Below are 15,893 nucleotides of genomic sequence, written 5' to 3'. Positions count from 1 at the left end.
AGACCTGTCCCCACCAGTACTGTACCCCTGTGTTAGACACAGACCTGTACCCAGCAGTACTGTGCCCCGTGTTACACAGACCTGTCTCCCCCAGTACTGTACCCCATGTGACACAGACCTGTCCCCACCAGTACTGTACCCCGTGTTACACAGACCTGTCTCCACCAGTACTGTACCCCGTGTTACACAGACCTGTCTCCACCAGTACTGTACCCCGTGTTACACAGACCTGTCTCCACCAGTACTGTACCCCGTGTTACACAGACCTGTCTCCACCAGTACTGTACCCCGTGTTACACAGACCTGTCCCCACCAGTACTGTACCCCGTGTTACACAGACCTGTCTCCACCAGTACTGTACCTCGTGTTACACAGACCTGTCCCCACCAGTACTGTACCTCGTGTTACACAGACCTGTCTCCACCAGTACTGTACCCCGTGTTACACAGACCAGTCTCCACCAGTACTGTACCCCGTGTTACACAGACCAGTCTCCACCAGTACTGTACCCCGTGTTACACAGACCTGTCTCCACCAGTACTGTACCCCGTGTTACACAGACCTGTCTCCACCAGTACTGTACCCGTGTTACAGACCTGACCCCACCAGTACTGTACCCCTGTTACAGACCTGTCTCCACCAGTACTGTACCCCTATGTTACACAGACCTGTCGCCACCAGTACTGTACCCGTGTTACAGACCTGTCCCCACCAGTACTGTACCCGTGTTAGACGTGTACCCACCAGTACTGTACCCCGCGTTACACAGACCTGTCCCCACCAGTACTGTACCCGTGTTAGACACAGACCTGTACCCAGCAGTACTGTGCCCCGTGTTACACAGACCTGTCCCCACCAGTACTGTACCCCGTGTTACACAGACCTGTCTCCACCAGTACTGTACCCCGTGTTACACAGACCTGTCTCCACCAGTACTGTACCCCGTGTTACACAGACCTGTCTCCACCAGTACTGTACCCCGTGTTACACAGACCTGTCCCCACCAGTACTGTACCCCGTTACACAGACCAGTCTCCACCAGTACTGTACCCCGTGTTACACAGACCTGTCCCCACCAGTACTGTACCCCGCGTTACACAGACCTGTCCCCACCAGTACTGTACCCGTGTTAGACACAGACCTGTACCCAGCAGTACTGTGCCCCGTGTTACACAGACCTGTCCCCACCAGTACTGTACCCCGTGTTACACAGACCTGTCTCCACCAGTACTGTACCCCGTGTTACACAGACCTGTCTCCACCAGTACTGTACCCCGTGTTACACAGACCTGTCTCCACCAGTACTGTACCCCGTTACACAGACCAGTCTCCACCAGTACTGTACCCCGTTACACAGACCAGTCTCCACCAGTACTGTACCCCGTGTTAGACAGACCTGTCCCCACCAGTACTGTACCCCTGTGTTACACTGCTCAGATTCCCACCACGTGTCACCGGCGGGCGAGGAGGTGGGGTGCGTATGGAGGGTGTGCGTGGTAAAGATGCCACTGTGAATGTGCGAACCCAAGCTGGTGTAAATATTCTCGTGTTACAGATGTATTCTCTGGTTCTGTCTCTAGTGCACAAAGCAGATGATCTCCGAGAGATTCGGTCGAGGGTCGCGGACGGTCGACCTGGAGCTCGAAGCACAGATTGAGCTCCTGCGGGACACAAAGAGGAAATACGAGAACGTGCTGCGCCTCGCTCGCGCCCTTACCAACCATTTCTACAACATGGTGCAGACACAGCGGGCCCTGGGAGAAGCCTTCTCCGACCTCAGTCAGAAATCGCCAGAGCTCCAGGTACAGCACGTGAGGCGAGGTGCGAGTCACAGCTCTTCCACCCGGTGTTGGTGAGGATGTCTGTGTACTCTGGGGGTGTCTGTACTCTGGGGGTGCCTGTGGACCCGGTGCTGACCCTGGGGGTGTCTGTGGACCCTGTGCTGACCCTGGGGGTGCCTGTGGACCCTGCGCTGACCCTGGAGGTGTCTGTGGACCCTGCGCTGACCCTGGAGGTGTCTGTGGACACTGCGCTGACCCTGGAGGTGCCTGTGGACCCTGGACTGACCCTGGGGGTGTCTGTGGACACAGTGCTGACCCTGGGGGTGTCTGTGGACCCAGTGCTGACCCTGGGCTGACCCCGGGGGTGTCTGTGGACCCTGCGCTGACCCTGGGGGTGCCTGTGGACCCTGCGCTGACCCCGGGGGTGCCTGTGGACCCTGCGCTGACCCCGGGGGTGCCTGTGGACCCTGCGCTGACCCCGGGGGTGCCTGTGGACCCTGCGCTGACCCCGGGGGTGCCTGTGGACCCTGCGCTGACCCCGGCGGTGCCTGTGGACCCTGCGCTGACCCCGGGGGTGCCTGTGGACCCTGCGCTGACCCCGGGGGTGCCTGTGGACCCTGCGCTGACCCCGGGGGTGCCTGTGGACCCTGCGCTGACCCCGGGGGTGCCTGTGGACCCTGCGCTGACCCCGGGGGTGCCTGTGGACCCTGCGCTGACCCCGGGGGTGCCTGTGGACCCTGCGCTGACCCCGGGGGTGCCTGTGGACCCTGCGCTGACCCCGGGGGTGCCTGTGGACCCTGCGCTGACCCCGGGGGTGCCTGTGGACCCTGCGCTGACCCCGGGGGTGCCTGTGGACCCTGCGCTGACCCCGGGGGTGCCTGTGGACCCTGCGCTGACCCCGGGGGTGCCTGTGGACCCTGCGCTGACCCCGGGGGTGCCTGTGGACCCTGCGCTGACCCCGGGGGTGCCTGTGGACCCTGCGCTGACCCCGGGGGTGCCTGTGGACCCTGCGCTGACCCCGGGGGTGCCTGTGGACCCTGCGCTGACCCCGGGGGTGCCTGTGGACCCTGCGCTGACCCCGGGGGTGCCTGTGGACCCTGCGCTGACCCCGGGGGTGCCTGTGGACCCTGCGCTGACCCCGGGGGTGCCTGTGGACCCTGCGCTGACCCCGGGGGTGCCTGTGGACCCTGCGCTGACCCCGGGGGTGCCTGTGGACCCTGCGCTGACCCCGGGGGTGCCTGTGGACCCTGCGCTGACCCCGGGGGTGCCTGTGGACCCTGCGCTGACCCCGGGGGTGCCTGTGGACCCTGCGCTGACCCCGGGGGTGCCTGTGGACCCTGCGCTGACCCCGGGGGTGCCTGTGGACCCTGCGCTGACCCCGGGGGTGCCTGTGGACCCTGCGCTGACCCCGGGGGTGCCTGTGGACCCTGCGCTGACCCCGGGGGTGCCTGTGGACCCTGCGCTGACCCCGGGGGTGCCTGTGGACCCTGCGCTGACCCCGGGGGTGCCTGTGGACCCTGCGCTGACCCCGGGGGTGCCTGTGGACCCTGCGCTGACCCCGGGGGTGCCTGTGGACCCTGCGCTGACCCCGGGGGTGCCTGTGGACCCTGCGCTGACCCCGGGGGTGCCTGTGGACCCTGCGCTGACCCCGGGGGTGCCTGTGGACCCTGCGCTGACCCCGGGGGTGCCTGTGGACCCTGCGCTGACCCCGGGGGTGCCTGTGGACCCTGCGCTGACCCCGGGGGTGCCTGTGGACCCTGCGCTGACCCCGGGGGTGCCTGTGGACCCTGCGCTGACCCCGGGGGTGCCTGTGGACCCTGCGCTGACCCCGGGGGTGCCTGTGGACCCTGCGCTGACCCCGGGGGTGCCTGTGGACCCTGCGCTGACCCCGGGGGTGCCTGTGGACCCTGCGCTGACCCCGGGGGTGCCTGTGGACCCTGCGCTGACCCCGGGGGTGCCTGTGGACCCTGCGCTGACCCCGGGGGTGCCTGTGGACCCTGCGCTGACCCCGGGGGTGCCTGTGGACCCTGCGCTGACCCCGGGGGTGCCTGTGGACCCTGCGCTGACCCCGGGGGTGCCTGTGGACCCTGCGCTGACCCCGGGGGTGCCTGTGGACCCTGCGCTGACCCCGGGGGTGCCTGTGGACCCTGCGCTGACCCCGGGGGTGCCTGTGGACCCTGCGCTGACCCCGGGGGTGCCTGTGGACCCTGCGCTGACCCCGGGGGTGCCTGTGGACCCTGCGCTGACCCCGGGGGTGCCTGTGGACCCTGCGCTGACCCCGGGGGTGCCTGTGGACCCTGCGCTGACCCCGGGGGTGCCTGTGGACCCTGCGCTGACCCCGGGGGTGCCTGTGGACCCTGCGCTGACCCCGGGGGTGCCTGTGGACCCTGCGCTGACCCCGGGGGTGCCTGTGGACCCTGCGCTGACCCCGGGGGTGCCTGTGGACCCTGCGCTGACCCCGGGGGTGCCTGTGGACCCTGCGCTGACCCCGGGGGTGCCTGTGGACCCTGCGCTGACCCCGGGGGTGCCTGTGGACCCTGCGCTGACCCCGGGGGTGCCTGTGGACCCTGCGCTGACCCCGGGGGTGCCTGTGGACCCTGCGCTGACCCCGGGGGTGCCTGTGGACCCTGCGCTGACCCCGGGGGTGCCTGTGGACCCTGCGCTGACCCCGGGGGTGCCTGTGGACCCTGCGCTGACCCCGGGGGTGTCTGTGGACCCTGCGCTGACCCCGGGGGTGTCTGTGGACCCTGCGCTGACCCCGGGGGTGTCTGTGGACCCTGCGCTGACCCCGGGGGTGTCTGTGGACCCTGCGCTGACCCCGGGGGTGTCTGTGGACCCTGCGCTGACCCCGGGGGTGTCTGTGGACCCTGCGCTGACCCCGGGGGTGTCTGTGGACCCTGCGCTGACCCCGGGGGTGTCTGTGGACCCTGCGCTGACCCCGGGGGTGTCTGTGGACCCTGCGCTGACCCCGGGGGTGTCTGTGGACCCTGCGCTGACCCCGGGGGTGCCTCTGGACCCTGCGCTGACCCCGGGGGTGCCTCTGGACCCTGCGCTGACCCCGGGGGTGCCTCTGGACCCTGCGCTGACCCCGGGGGTGCCTCTGGACCCTGCGCTGACCCCGGGGGTGCCTCTGGACCCTGCGCTGACCCCGGGGGTGCCTCTGGACCCTGCGCTGACCCCGGGGGTGCCTCTGGACCCTGCGCTGACCCCGGGGGTGCCTCTGGACCCTGCGCTGACCCCGGGGGTGCCTCTGGACCCTGCGCTGACCCCGGGGGTGCCTCTGGACCCTGCGCTGACCCCGGGGGTGCCTCTGGACCCTGCGCTGACCCCGGGGGTGCCTCTGGACCCTGCGCTGACCCCGGGGGTGCCTCTGGACCCTGCGCTGACCCCGGGGGTGCCTCTGGACCCTGCGCTGACCCCGGGGGTGCCTCTGGACCCTGCGCTGACCCCGGGGGTGCCTCTGGACCCTGCGCTGACCCCGGGGGTGCCTCTGGACCCTGCGCTGACCCCGGGGGTGCCTCTGGACCCTGCGCTGACCCCGGGGGTGCCTCTGGACCCTGCGCTGACCCCGGGGGTGCCTCTGGACCCTGCGCTGACCCCGGGGGTGCCTCTGGACCCTGCGCTGACCCCGGGGGTGCCTCTGGACCCTGCGCTGACCCCGGGGGTGCCTCTGGACCCTGCGCTGACCCCGGGGGTGCCTCTGGACCCTGCGCTGACCCCGGGGGTGCCTCTGGACCCTGCGCTGACCCCGGGGGTGCCTCTGGACCCTGCGCTGACCCCGGGGGTGCCTCTGGACCCTGCGCTGACCCCGGGGGTGCCTCTGGACCCTGCGCTGACCCCGGGGGTGCCTCTGGACCCTGCGCTGACCCCGGGGGTGCCTCTGGACCCTGCGCTGACCCCGGGGGTGCCTCTGGACCCTGCGCTGACCCCGGGGGTGCCTCTGGACCCTGCGCTGACCCCGGGGGTGCCTCTGGACCCTGCGCTGACCCCGGGGGTGCCTCTGGACCCTGCGCTGACCCCGGGGGTGCCTCTGGACCCTGCGCTGACCCCGGGGGTGCCTCTGGACCCTGCGCTGACCCCGGGGGTGCCTCTGGACCCTGCGCTGACCCCGGGGGTGCCTCTGGACCCTGCGCTGACCCCGGGGGTGCCTCTGGACCCTGCGCTGACCCCGGGGGTGCCTCTGGACCCTGCGCTGACCCCGGGGGTGCCTCTGGACCCTGCGCTGACCCCGGGGGTGCCTCTGGACCCTGCGCTGACCCCGGGGGTGCCTCTGGACCCTGCGCTGACCCCGGGGGTGCCTCTGGACCCTGCGCTGACCCCGGGGGTGCCTCTGGACCCTGCGCTGACCCCGGGGGTGCCTCTGGACCCTGCGCTGACCCCGGGGGTGCCTCTGGACCCTGCGCTGACCCCGGGGGTGCCTCTGGACCCTGCGCTGACCCCGGGGGTGCCTCTGGACCCTGCGCTGACCCCGGGGGTGCCTCTGGACCCTGCGCTGACCCCGGGGGTGCCTCTGGACCCTGCGCTGACCCCGGGGGTGCCTCTGGACCCTGCGCTGACCCCGGGGGTGCCTCTGGACCCTGCGCTGACCCCGGGGGTGCCTCTGGACCCTGCGCTGACCCCGGGGGTGCCTCTGGACCCTGCGCTGACCCCGGGGGTGCCTCTGGACCCTGCGCTGACCCCGGGGGTGCCTCTGGACCCTGCGCTGACCCCGGGGGTGCCTCTGGACCCTGCGCTGACCCCGGGGGTGCCTGTGGACACTGCGCTGACCCCGGAGGTGCCTGTGGACCCAGTGCTGACCCCGGGGGTGTCTGTGGACCCAGTGCTGACCCTGCGCTGACCCCGGGGGTGCCTGTGGACCCTGCGCTGACCCTGCGTGTCTCTGGACCCTGCGCTGACCCTGCGTGTCTCTGGACCCTGCGCTGACCCTGCGTGCCTCTGTCTCCACTCACACAGGAGGAGTTTGGATACAATGCCGAGACTCAGAAGCTGTTGTGCAAGAACGGGGAGACGCTGCTCGGCGCCGTCAACTTCTTCGTCTCTAGCATCAACACTCTGGTCAACAAGACCATGGAGGACACGCTCCTCACCGTCAAACTCTTCGAGAACGCCAGGTGAGGCCTAGACAGAGCCCTGCTCGGACCCCATGGGGCCACTGTGTTCAGTTCTGGGCCCCGCCCCTCGGGAAGGATATATCGGCCTCGGAGGGGGGCAGCGCCGATTCACCAGAATGAGACCGGGGCTAAAAGGGTTAAATTCCGAGGACAGGTTGCCCAGACTGGGCTTGTATTCCCTCGAGTTTAGAAGATTAAGGGGTGATCTGATCGAGGTGTTTAAGATGATTAAAGGAGTTGATCGGGTCGAGAGAGAGAAACTATTTCCTCTGGTGGGGGGAGTCCAGAACAAGGGGGCAGAACCTTAAAATTAGAGCCAGGCCGTTCAGGGGTGATGTCAGGAAACACTTCTTCACACAAAGGGTGGTGGGAATCTGGAACTCTCTCCCCCACAAAAAGCTGTTGAGGCTGGGGGTCAATTGGAAATTTCAAAACTGCGATCGATTGATTTTTGTTGGGTAACTACTAAGGGATATGGAGCAAAGGCGGGTAGATGGAGTTAAGATACGGATCAGCCGTGATCTAATTGAATGGAAGAACAGGCTCGAGGGGTTGAATGGCCTCCTCCTGTTTCAACAAGGCGACCAAGGGCTGGAGCGCAAGGTGAAAGCGTTGTCCCGGCCGGTGTCCAGCGGAGGGGCCGGGCTGGGGTGAGGAGAGGCTTCCTGTCAAGCAGGGCTGACCACGAGTCCCTGGTCCTGTGTGTGTTGTTCAGGACCATCAATCAACCTAAGACCACAGTGTAGAGGGAGCTTTACTCTGTATCTAACCCGTGCTGTACCTGCCCTGGGAGTGTTTGATGGGACAGTGTAGAGGGAGCTTTACTCTGTATCTAACCCGTGCTGTACCTGTCCTGGGTGTGTTTGATGGGACAGTGTAGAGGGAGCTTTACTCTGTATCTAACCCGTGCTGTACCTGCCCTGGGAGTGTTTGATGGGACAGTGTAGAGGAAGCTTTACTCTGTATCTAACCCATGCTGTACCTGCCCTGGGAGTGTTTGATGGGACAGTGTAGAGGGAGCTTTACTCTGTATCTAACCCGTGCTGTACCTGCCCTGGGAGTGTTTGATGGGACAATGTAGAGGGAGCTTTACTCTGTATCTAACCCGTGCTGTACCTGCCCTGGGAGTGTTTGATGGGACAATGTAGAGGGAGCTTTACTCTGTATCTAACCCGTGCTGTACCTGCCCTGGGAGTGTTTGATGGGACAGTGTAGAGAGAGCTTTACTCTGTATCTAACCCATGCTGTGCCTGCCCTGGGAGTGTTTGATGGGACAATGTAGAGGGAGCTTTGCTCTGTATCTAACCCGTGCTATACCTGCCCTGGGAGTGTTTGATGGGACAGTGTAGGGAGAGCTTTACTCTGTATCTAACCCGTGCTGTACCTGCCCTGGGAGTGTTTGATGGGACAGTGTAGAGGGAGCTTTACTCTGTATCTAACCCGTGCTGTACCTGCCCTGGGAGTGTTTGATGGGACAGTGTAGGGAGAGCTTTACTCTGTATCTAACCCGTGCTGTACCTGCCCTGGGAGTGTTTGATGGGACAATGTAGAGGGAGCTTTACTCTGTATCTAACCCCGTGCTGTACCTGCCCTGGGAGTGTTTGATGGGACAGTGTAGAGGAAGCTTTACTCTCTATCTAACCCGTGCTGTACCTGCCCTGGGAGTGTTTGATGGGACAATGTAGAGGAAGCTTTACTCTCTATCTAACCCGTGCTGTCCTGTTACAGATTGGAATATGATGCGTATCGTACGGACCTGGAGGAGCTGAACCTGGGGCCTCGGGATTCGCTCACGCTGCCGAAGATTGACCTGGCGCAGCAGCTGTTTCTGGTGCATAAGGAGAAGTACGAGAGGTTGCGCAGTGATGTCAGCATCAAGCTCAAGTTCCTGGAGGAGAACAAGGTGCTGATGGGCTGCTGGGGCCGTCGTGCTTTGCCTGATTGGTGGCGGTTTATGGGGGCGTGTACATGGGGAAGGAGGCGACGGCGTTGTGTAACGGGGGGGGGGCGCAGGGGGACAGCCCATCATGTCCACCCCTGCCCCCCTTTTTCCCCCCCCCCCCCCCGTCTCAGTAACAGTGACCATGAAGCTGTCGGATTGTTGTAAAAACCCAACGGGTTCGCTGACGCCCTTTAGGGAGGGAAAGCTGCCGTCCTGACCCGGGCTGGGCCTGTACGTGACTCCAGTCCCACACCAACGTGGTTGACTGTTCACCGCCTTCTGAAGTGGCCCCTCCGTTGAATCAAACCCACTCCCAGTGGTTCAAGAAGGCCCAGCACCACCTTTTCAGGGCAAGTCGGGATGGGCAATAAATGGCGAGATTGCCAGCGAGCGACACCCGGAGATTGAGTTTCTTTGAAGGTGGGGCGGGGCTGACCGGTGTTTTCCTCTTGCTCTACAGGTGAAAGTGATGCACAAGCAGCTGCTCCTGTTCCACAACGCCATCTCTGCCTACTTCGCGGGGAACCAGCAGCAGCTGGAGCAGACGCTGAAACAGTTCAACGTGAAGATGAAGGGGCCCGGCTCTGACAAGCCTTCCTGGCTGGAGGAGCAGTGATGGCGAGAGGATGGGGAGCAGGAACCGAGAGAGGGGCAGAGTCCGGAGCAATGAGGAAGGGCAGAATGAGCAAGCTGCATTAAACACACAAAACAAAAAATATAACTTGCGGTCCATGTCTTTGAAACAAACTCTCAGACGTGTTAGAATTTTAGGGAAATTTCCTCGTTACTTAAACTCGAATCATTTCCAGATTTCTCGGCTTCATAATCTTACTACGAAATCAAACACTAAGGTGCGAGGGGACAGTGTGTGTGGGAGCTCGAAGCACACTCCTAGTTTGTACATATTCCTTCTACGGACCACACAGGCTGTACCGGTATCTGGGGGTTCGCCGCCCCCTCCCTGGGGTCCCCACAGCTTCGGGCTCTGGGCCTGGGTGTGCTGCGGTTAATGGGGAACAGGCTCTTTTAAAGGGGACCTCATTTTTTATTGCACCGGCGCTCAGCGCGTTGCAGGGGTGGGGCGGAGCTCGGCTGGGCATGGGTGGGTGGACGGATGGGACCCCCGGTACATTTTAGTACTGGGCTTTCCCACCGGGTGAGGCCCCCGAGCTCCCAGCTGCTGCGGGGGGGGTGGGGGTGGAGCCCAGAGGGAACAGCGGGGACAAAGGCCGTCCCTGGCTTCACCCCCCTCCCCTGGGTATTGAGGGTGATCCTAAACCTGGAGTATTTAATATACCCTCCGAGATTGTGGAGGAGAGGAGTTACACTATTGAGTGACGTCACTGAGAAACGGTTACACTGTTCGAGGGGAAATCCCGGCTGTTGGAATTGTTTGCAAAGTGCGGGTTCTGTGGTGTATTAAAAAATATATCTTCTTTAACTCTGCGTTTTCTGTACCGTGCTGTTTGTGGTGTTTAAATTTATTAATATAAATATCAAAATAAGGTAAATGGCAAATGTGCTGGAAGTCAGGATCAATGGGGAATTCTGGAGATAGACAGCGAGCGGGCATGGGGGGAATCGGAGAGCAACCTCCCCTCCCCTCGGCCGAGCCCCCTCCCCCCGCCCGAGACCAGGCCCCCTCCCCTCCCCGAGACCGTGCCCCCTCCCCGGGCCCCTAACCTGAACCCTCGGCCGGGCCCCCTCCCCTCGCCCCTAACCTGTACTCTCGGCCGTGCCCCCTCCCCGAGACCGTGCCCCTAACCTGTACCCTCGGCCGGGCCCCTAACCTGTACCCGCCCGGGCCCCCTTGCCGAGACCGGGCCCCCTCCCTGGGCCCCTAACCTGTACCCGCCCGGGCCCCCTCCCCTCGCCGAGACCGTGCCCCCTCCCCGGGCCCCTAACCTGTACCCTCGGCCATGCCCCCTCCCCTCCCCGAGGCCGGGCCCCTAACCTGTACCCTCGGCCGTGCCCCCTCCCCTCACCCGAGACCGTGCCCCCTCCCCTCCCCTCAGCCGGGCCCCCTTCCCGAGACCGTGCCCCCTCCCCTCGCCCCTAACCTGTAACCTCGGCCGGGCCCCCTCGCCCGAGACCGTGCCCCGTCCCCTCGCCCCTAACCTGTACCCGCCCGTGCCGCCTCCCCCTCGGAGCCCGCTGTGGATTTCTAGAACTTTCTGTTTTATAATCTCAACGTATCGAGTTGGTGATTTTATAAAAATTTCACTTCCATCTCACTTTTTGAGGTATTAAAGTGTCCGAGTTTGCTGAATTGAACTTAACGTGTGTTTTTATTCCTGTTCTGGGCTGTTCAGGCCCATCCTGAGGCCGAGGTTAGTTTGTCTTATTTTGAAGGTGAGCTGGAGCGGCGGCGCCGGACCGCAACCGAAGGCTGCTTCTGCCGGGCGAGGCGATGAGCGTTTCAGAATAGGGGAATGCAGGGTGGGGGGAGGAGCCGTGGGGAGGTCAGGGTGGGGGGAGGGTCAGGGCGGAGGTCAGGGTGGGGGGAGGATCTGTGGGGGGGTTAGAGTGGGGGTCGGGTCAGGGTGGGGGGGTCAGAGGGGGGCCAGGGCAGAGGTCAGGGTGGGGGGAGGATCCGTGGGGGGGTCGGGGTGAGGGGAGGATCCGTGGGGGGGTCGGGGCGGAGGTCATGGTCGGGGTGGGGGGGGTCAGGGTGGGGGGAGGATCTGTGGGGGGTCGGGGCGGAGGTCAGGGTTGGGTGGGGGGAGGATCCGTGGGGGGGTCAGGGCGGAGGTCGGGGTGGGGGGAGGATCCGTGGAGGGTCAGGGTGGGGGTATTTTTGAGGTAACAATGTTTGAAACAGCAAGATGTATGTGTGGAAATTGTAGCCACATTTTTAACTTAGAATTTATAACTTTGGTTAAGTTATAGCATGAGCGGAGGGGTGCGTGGGGAGGGAGGGAAGGGGAGTGATGTGAAGCCATCAACTCTCCCCACCTTCAGAAAGCCTTGCCGACCTGCCTCTTTGATCTCACCTTTGTCCACCTCCCCGAACCCTCCTGCCCCCGGGGGGCAGGGGTGATGCACACGTCGGGGAGTCGGTGCTCGGGGGAGGAGAGGGGCAAATAAACTGAAGTATGACACCTGGTGCTCTGAGTGACACGGTCCCAGGATCGATTGTGGACAGGACAGTTAGCTGATCTTGGGTGTGAGACCGGAGCACAAGGAATTATTTAGCAAAAATGAAAACACATAGAATTGGATGTAACCTTATGACATGGGTCGGTGATTGATTGATTGGGAGGTAGGATACAGAGAGTAGGGATTAAGGGAACGTTCTCTGATTGGCGGGACATGACAAGTGATGTTCCCCAGGGATCTGCACTGGGACCTCTGCTTTTCACCATATATATCAATGAGTTGCATGAAGAAATAGGGAATTTTATATCCAAGTTTTCAAATGACACTAAGTTGGGAAGCACAGTAAATAGTGCAGCTGGGAACTACAAAGGGACCTAAAGTGAGGAAGTGATGCTCTGCTGTCCAGAGCCCTGCTCAGACCCCACCTGGAGTAACTGTGATCAGTTCTGGGCACCACACCCTCAGGAAGGAGATATTGGCCTTGAGAGGTTTACACTTTATGTATGTGAACGCACAAAGCATAGTAAACAAGGTTGGTGAGCTGCAGGTGCAAATAGCCACATGGGAATATGATGTGGCAATAACGGAGACCTGGCTCAAAAAAGGGCAAGATTGGGTATTAAATATTCCTGGATATAAGGTGTTCAGGAAAGATAGGAAGTGGTGTGGCAGAATTGGTTAAGGAGAATGTTAGTGCTGGAGAGGATGGCCTGGAGGGGTCAAGGACAGAATCTATTTGGCTAGAGTTAAGAAATAATCGAGGTGCCATTACACTACTAGGTGTATTCTATAGGCCACCAACTAGTGGGAAAAATGTAGAGGAGCAAATTTGCAGGGGAATTACAGAGAGGTGCAAGAACTATAGAGTAGTGATAATGGGGGACTTCAACTATCCTAATATAGACTGGGATAGTAATAGTGTAAGGGGCAGAGAGGGGGAAGAATTTTTGAAGTGTGTTCAGGAGAACTTTCTTGATCAGAATGTTTCCAGCCCAACGAGGAAGGAGGCATTGCTGGTTCTGGGGAATGAGGTGGAGCAAGTGTGTCAGTAGGGGAACATTTAGGGAACAGTGATCATAGTATCATAAGGTTTAGATTAGCTATGGAAAAGGACAGAAAGGCAAATTTCAGTGGGATGAGAACAGATCTAGCCTGGATAAATTGAAATCAAAGATTGGCAGGCAAAACTGTAATCGAACAATGGGCTGCCTTTAAAGAGGCGATGGTTCGGGTACAGTCAAGGTACATTCCCACTAGGGGGGAAATCTGGGCAACCAAAGCCAGAGCTCCCTGGATGATGAAAGAGATAGAGTAAGATGAAGCAGAAAAAGAGCACGAATGACAGATGTCAGGTCGAGAATACATCTGAAAATCAAGCTAAATATCGAAGTTCAGAGGAGAAGTGAAAAAGAAAATAAGAGAGGCAAAGAGAGGGTATGAGAATAGAATGGCAGCCAACATAAAAGGTAATCCAGAAGTCTTCTATAGGCTTATAAATAGTAAAAGGGTAGTAAGAGGAGGGGTGGGGCCGATTAGGGATCAAAAAGGAGACTTACGCATGGAGGCAGAGGGTATGGCTGAGGTACTAAACGAGTACTTTGCATCTGTCTTCACCAAGGAAGAGGATGCTGCCATAGACATAGTGAAGGAGAAGGTAGTGGATGGGATAAGAATTGATAAAAAAGAGGTACTAGAAAGGCTGGCTGTACTTAACGTAGATAAGTCACCAGGACCAGATGGGATGCATCCTAGGATGCTGAGGGAAGTGAAGGAAGAAATCGCGGAGGTACTGGCCATAATATTCCAATCCTCCTTGGATACAGGGGTGGTGCCAGAGAACTGGAGAATTGCAAATGTTACACCCTTGTTCAAAAAAGGGTGTAAAAATAAACCCAGCAACTACAGACCATTCAATTTAACCTTGGTAGTGGGGAAGCTTTTAGGAATAATAATCAGGGACAAAGTTAACAGTCACTTGGACAAGTGTGTATTAATTAAGGAAAGCCAGCACGGATTTGTTAAAGGCAAATCGTGTTTAACCAACTTGATCGAGTTTTTTGATGAGGGCAATGCGGTTGACGTAATGTACATGGATTTCCAAAAGGCATTCGACAAAGTGCCACATAATAGGCTTGCCAGCAAAGTTGAAGCCCATGGAATAAAAGGGAGAGTGGCAGCACAGATACGGAATTGGCTAAGTGACAGGAAATAGTGGTGAACGGTTGTTTTTCGGACTGGGGGGAAGGTATTCAGTGGTGTTCCCCAGGGGTCGGTACTAGGACCACTGCTTTTCTTGATATATTAATGAAGCGGACTTGGGTGTACAGGGCACAATTTCAAAATTTGCAGATGACACAAAACTTGGACGTATAGTGAACAGTAGGAGGATAGTACGATAGCAAAATACTGCAGATGCTGGAAATCCGAAATAACAGCAAATGCTGGAAAAACTCAGCAGGCCAGGCAACATCCGTGGAGAGAAATTAGAGTTGGCGTTTCGGGTGAACCCTTTTTCAAAACTGGCAAGGAAATGAAATAGATCGAAGGCAGGGCTGCGATAGAACAAAAGAAGTAAAGAGACATTGGCCCAGAAATTCGGGTCGGGGGCTTCCCGCGGGTGTAAGCCCCCGACCTGCACTTACCTTGTGCGCTGGCAGTTGAGCTGTAGGGCCCCGTGGAAGTCTGCTCCGGGGCCTGGCCCAGCTGCCGGCGCGCTGTGCTTGAGTGTCCCAGGGGCGTAGTTAGTGCGATGCGTCCCCTGGGATCACGTGGGCCATGGGCAGTCAATCGGAGGAGGGAAAAGCCCATTCATAAGATTGACAGGTAGACCTGTCAAAACTTATAAATACTACGGCCCCAAAATAACAGTAAACCTTCAAATACATTTTTTAAAAATCACACTTTTTAAATTATAAATTACATTAAATAACTTTTAAACAATAATTTAAATTTTTGAAAAAAATAATTTTATATTATAACGGGGCTAAAAATAAACTTACCTTGCTTTAAAGTATTTATAATTAAAAAACCTGTGGAAAAAATGTTTTAATTTTAATTAATTGACCACTTACCTTGCAAAAAGAAGGCCTTACGCCTGCTTTTTAAATGTGTAAATCCTCCAGGCTTACCCTCCCGGGAAAACCTGTTTTAAAAAAAAAAAACCTCAGTTCAAAGCGCACGCGCAGCCTCCCCTGCGCGCGTATTTGACCTCTGAACTTCTTCGTTCAGTGGATCGGAAGTGCTGGTTTCCTGCGTGTGCGCAGTGCATGCAGGAAACCGGCAATTCCATTCGGCCTACGGGTGAGTACCCCGTGCGTACTCACCCGGGGAGAGCTGAATTTCTGGGCCATTAAGAGGTATTCAAAACCAGACGAGATGGTAATAGGACAGTGGAGACAAAAGATGGCTCAGATTAGGTGTGAAGTGTACTGGCAGGATGAGAGTCAGCTGCCATGTGGGAGAGAGAAAAAAAGGAAAGGGGGGGGAAGGGAAAACCCAAAACAAAGGGGTGGGAAAAAAATTGTAAGTAAAAATGTAATAGGGGCCGAGGGTATGATCTGAAATTGCTGAACTTGACATTGAGTCCGGAAGGCTGCAAAGTGCCTAATCGGAAGATGAGGTGCTGTTCCTCGAGTTTACGTTAAGCTTCTGTGGAACAATGCAAGAGGCCAAGGACGGTGAGGTCCGAGTGGCAATGGAGCGGTGAATTAAAGTGACAGGCGACCGGAAGCTCAGGGTCACCCTTATGGACTGAGCGGAGGTGTTCCGCAAAGCGGTCACCCAATCTGCGTTTGGTCTCCCCAAAGTAGAGGAGACCGCATCGTGAGCAGCGAATACAGTATACTAGATTGCAGGAAGTACAAGTAAATCGCTGTTTCACCTGGAAGGGGTGTTTGGGGCCCTGGACAGTGGGAAGGGGGGAGATATAGGGGCAGGTGTTACATCTCCTGCGCTTGCACG

General features: G+C 59.6%; 1 protein-coding gene across 1 annotated transcript; it reads left to right on the top strand.

The window, feature by feature from the left end:
• Positions 1–1,561: 1,561 nt before the first annotated feature.
• LOC147112210 (arfaptin-2-like) lies at positions 1,562–10,275 on the top strand. The gene is made up of 4 exons (XM_085999872.1): positions 1,562–1,802; positions 6,735–6,892; positions 8,621–8,795; positions 9,295–10,275. The coding sequence occupies exons 1-4, from the start codon at positions 1,593–1,595 to the stop codon at positions 9,448–9,450; spliced, it is 699 nt and encodes a 232-aa protein (XP_085855998.1). The 5' UTR covers positions 1,562–1,592; the 3' UTR covers positions 9,451–10,275.
• Positions 10,276–15,893: the final 5,618 nt, after the last annotated feature.

The sequence above is a fragment of the Somniosus microcephalus genome, chromosome 10 (genome assembly GCF_052327205.1).
Source record: "Somniosus microcephalus isolate GS21.2 chromosome 10, FLI_Smic_1.0, whole genome shotgun sequence".
Lineage (NCBI taxonomy): Eukaryota > Metazoa > Chordata > Chondrichthyes > Squaliformes > Somniosidae > Somniosus > Somniosus microcephalus.
This window is presented reverse-complemented; position numbering and strand designations above follow the sequence as displayed.

Excerpts from the sequence above, each read along its gene's own strand:
- LOC147112210 (XM_085999872.1), top strand. The coding sequence starts at position 1,593 with ATGATCTCCGAGAGATTCGGTCGAGGGTCGCGGACGGTCGACCTGGAG. Across the intron at positions 1,803-6,734 it reads AGAAATCGCCAGAGCTCCAG|GAGGAGTTTGGATACAATGC; the intron begins GTACAGCACGTG and ends CCACTCACACAG. Across the intron at positions 8,796-9,294 it reads AGTTCCTGGAGGAGAACAAG|GTGAAAGTGATGCACAAGCA; the intron begins GTGCTGATGGGC and ends CTTGCTCTACAG.